We start from the raw sequence: 1,596 nt of genomic DNA, 5'->3' as shown, positions 1-1,596 counted from the left end.
AAAACCTGTGTGTGGCCCTATGAAAGACGTAAGGAAATAACACTCCCTTTCTTCTTCCTGACTCCCCGTTACATTTGGGTTGTACTGATGTATTTCTGGAACAAACTGTAAATGCTGTAGGGAAAAGCTGTTCCTCACTGGGCAGGAGATAGTGTGTTCCTTGAGGAGATGTCCATTTGGGGTAACAGTTATTGGGCAACTACTTGGGACATTAAGACATGAAGAGAAACTCAGGAATTAGGACTCTGACATTGTAGAGAATGAGTTCTTCTTTCTCATAGGCCTAGCCGATGAAGAATACAGAAAGTAATGAGCTAGTAAATGCTTAACAACTGGCTTTTTAGAAAAGAAAAAAAAAAAAAAAGAAAACTAGAGAAAAGCTCCTGACTTGTAGTGTTTGTCAGTCTTCATACTCCCTCTGTGGCTAATTTCAAGCTATTAAAGTGACAGTGCTGCATATGGGTTTGGGTAGAAATGTGCACAATTGTCTTTTGAGAGCTGACTCCAGCATACCACCGAATATCGGCATCTTTGAGGGTGGACTTTCCTACGTTTCAGCTGCATGGATGTAGAGTATTAGGCAGGAAGGCATTTTTGTAGCAGCCCATCATGGAAAATGAATAAGCCACTTAGTGTAAAGCCATCATATTTGGCTACATATAATTTGCTGTGATTTTCTTTTTGTTATATTTGAACCTTTGTCATTATGTGGTAGTGGTAGCCTTAATTAGTGAAAAATTTCCTAAGTAGAAGACAAATTTGAAGGATCAATGAAGCTGTGAATTCCATCTTCCCTTCCCCATGGGAAGATTTTCTGTCCACTGACAATGTTGAAAAATAAGATTTTATTTTTAAGGGGAAAAATAAATTTTCCTCTATAAGAGGCATGGCTGAAAATGATCCACCAGTTAGTTTATCGCTAATATTAGTTATCTAGAAAGCACAATCACAATATTAACAAAGTAGATAGATATTGTATTTGGAGTACAATTTAAAAATGAGTGACATCTTTCTTTGTAGGAATCCAATAGTACATGAAAATATTACATACTATTGCGGTGACTGGTGTCTCTTCTTCTTTCCCAGATCCCTGAGGTTTTTCTTGTTCAGGCTTAGATTTTTCAGATGTTTCTTGTTCCTGGAGAGAGAAGAGAGACCAAATTGGCAATGTTTCCAAAATGGAAAAGTCTTGGATTGAAACTGCTTAAAGGTAATTAAATATTATTTTTAAGTTATTGAAAGACAAGGAAATCAAATACTAAATATTAATCTCTTAACAAGGAAAATATGTCAAAACAAGAGGAAATAAATGAAAACTCTCAAGGGACTATATGTAAACAAATATGAAAGACCAAGGAGTTGGTGAAATGTTTGATCTATTGCAATGTGTGTGACATTGTTTTTTTATGTTAAAAACAAACCATTGCCTTGTACTAAAAGTTGATAAGATTCTGAGTATAATGAATTCTGAACAAAGTATAAAAAGGAGCTACCAGTAGTTTCTAAAATAGGAATAAAGGGCGGTGCCTGTGGCTCAAAAAGGTAGGGCTCTGGCGCCATATGCCAGAGGTGGCAGGTTCAAGCCTAGCCCCGGCC

At 36.7% G+C, this 1,596-nt stretch overlaps 1 protein-coding gene across 1 annotated transcript in view; it reads right to left on the bottom strand.

The window, feature by feature from the left end:
- The window catches only part of SPA17 (sperm autoantigenic protein 17), an 11,763-nt gene that overhangs the window by 1,725 nt on the left and 8,442 nt on the right, over nt 1-1,596 (bottom strand). Inside the window, exon 4 of the mRNA XM_003796880.3 lies at nt 1,052-1,138. Within this exon, the coding sequence (XP_003796928.2) occupies nt 1,052-1,138 (87 nt within the window). The remainder of the gene's footprint in view (nt 1-1,051; nt 1,139-1,596) is intronic.

Source organism: Otolemur garnettii, unplaced genomic scaffold (genome assembly GCF_000181295.1).
Source record: "Otolemur garnettii isolate 467f Iridium unplaced genomic scaffold, OtoGar3 scaffold00108, whole genome shotgun sequence".
NCBI classification, from domain to species: Eukaryota; Metazoa; Chordata; class Mammalia; order Primates; family Galagidae; genus Otolemur; species Otolemur garnettii.
The sequence above is the reverse complement of the archived record's forward strand: the minus strand, read 5'-3'. Positions and strand labels throughout refer to the sequence as shown.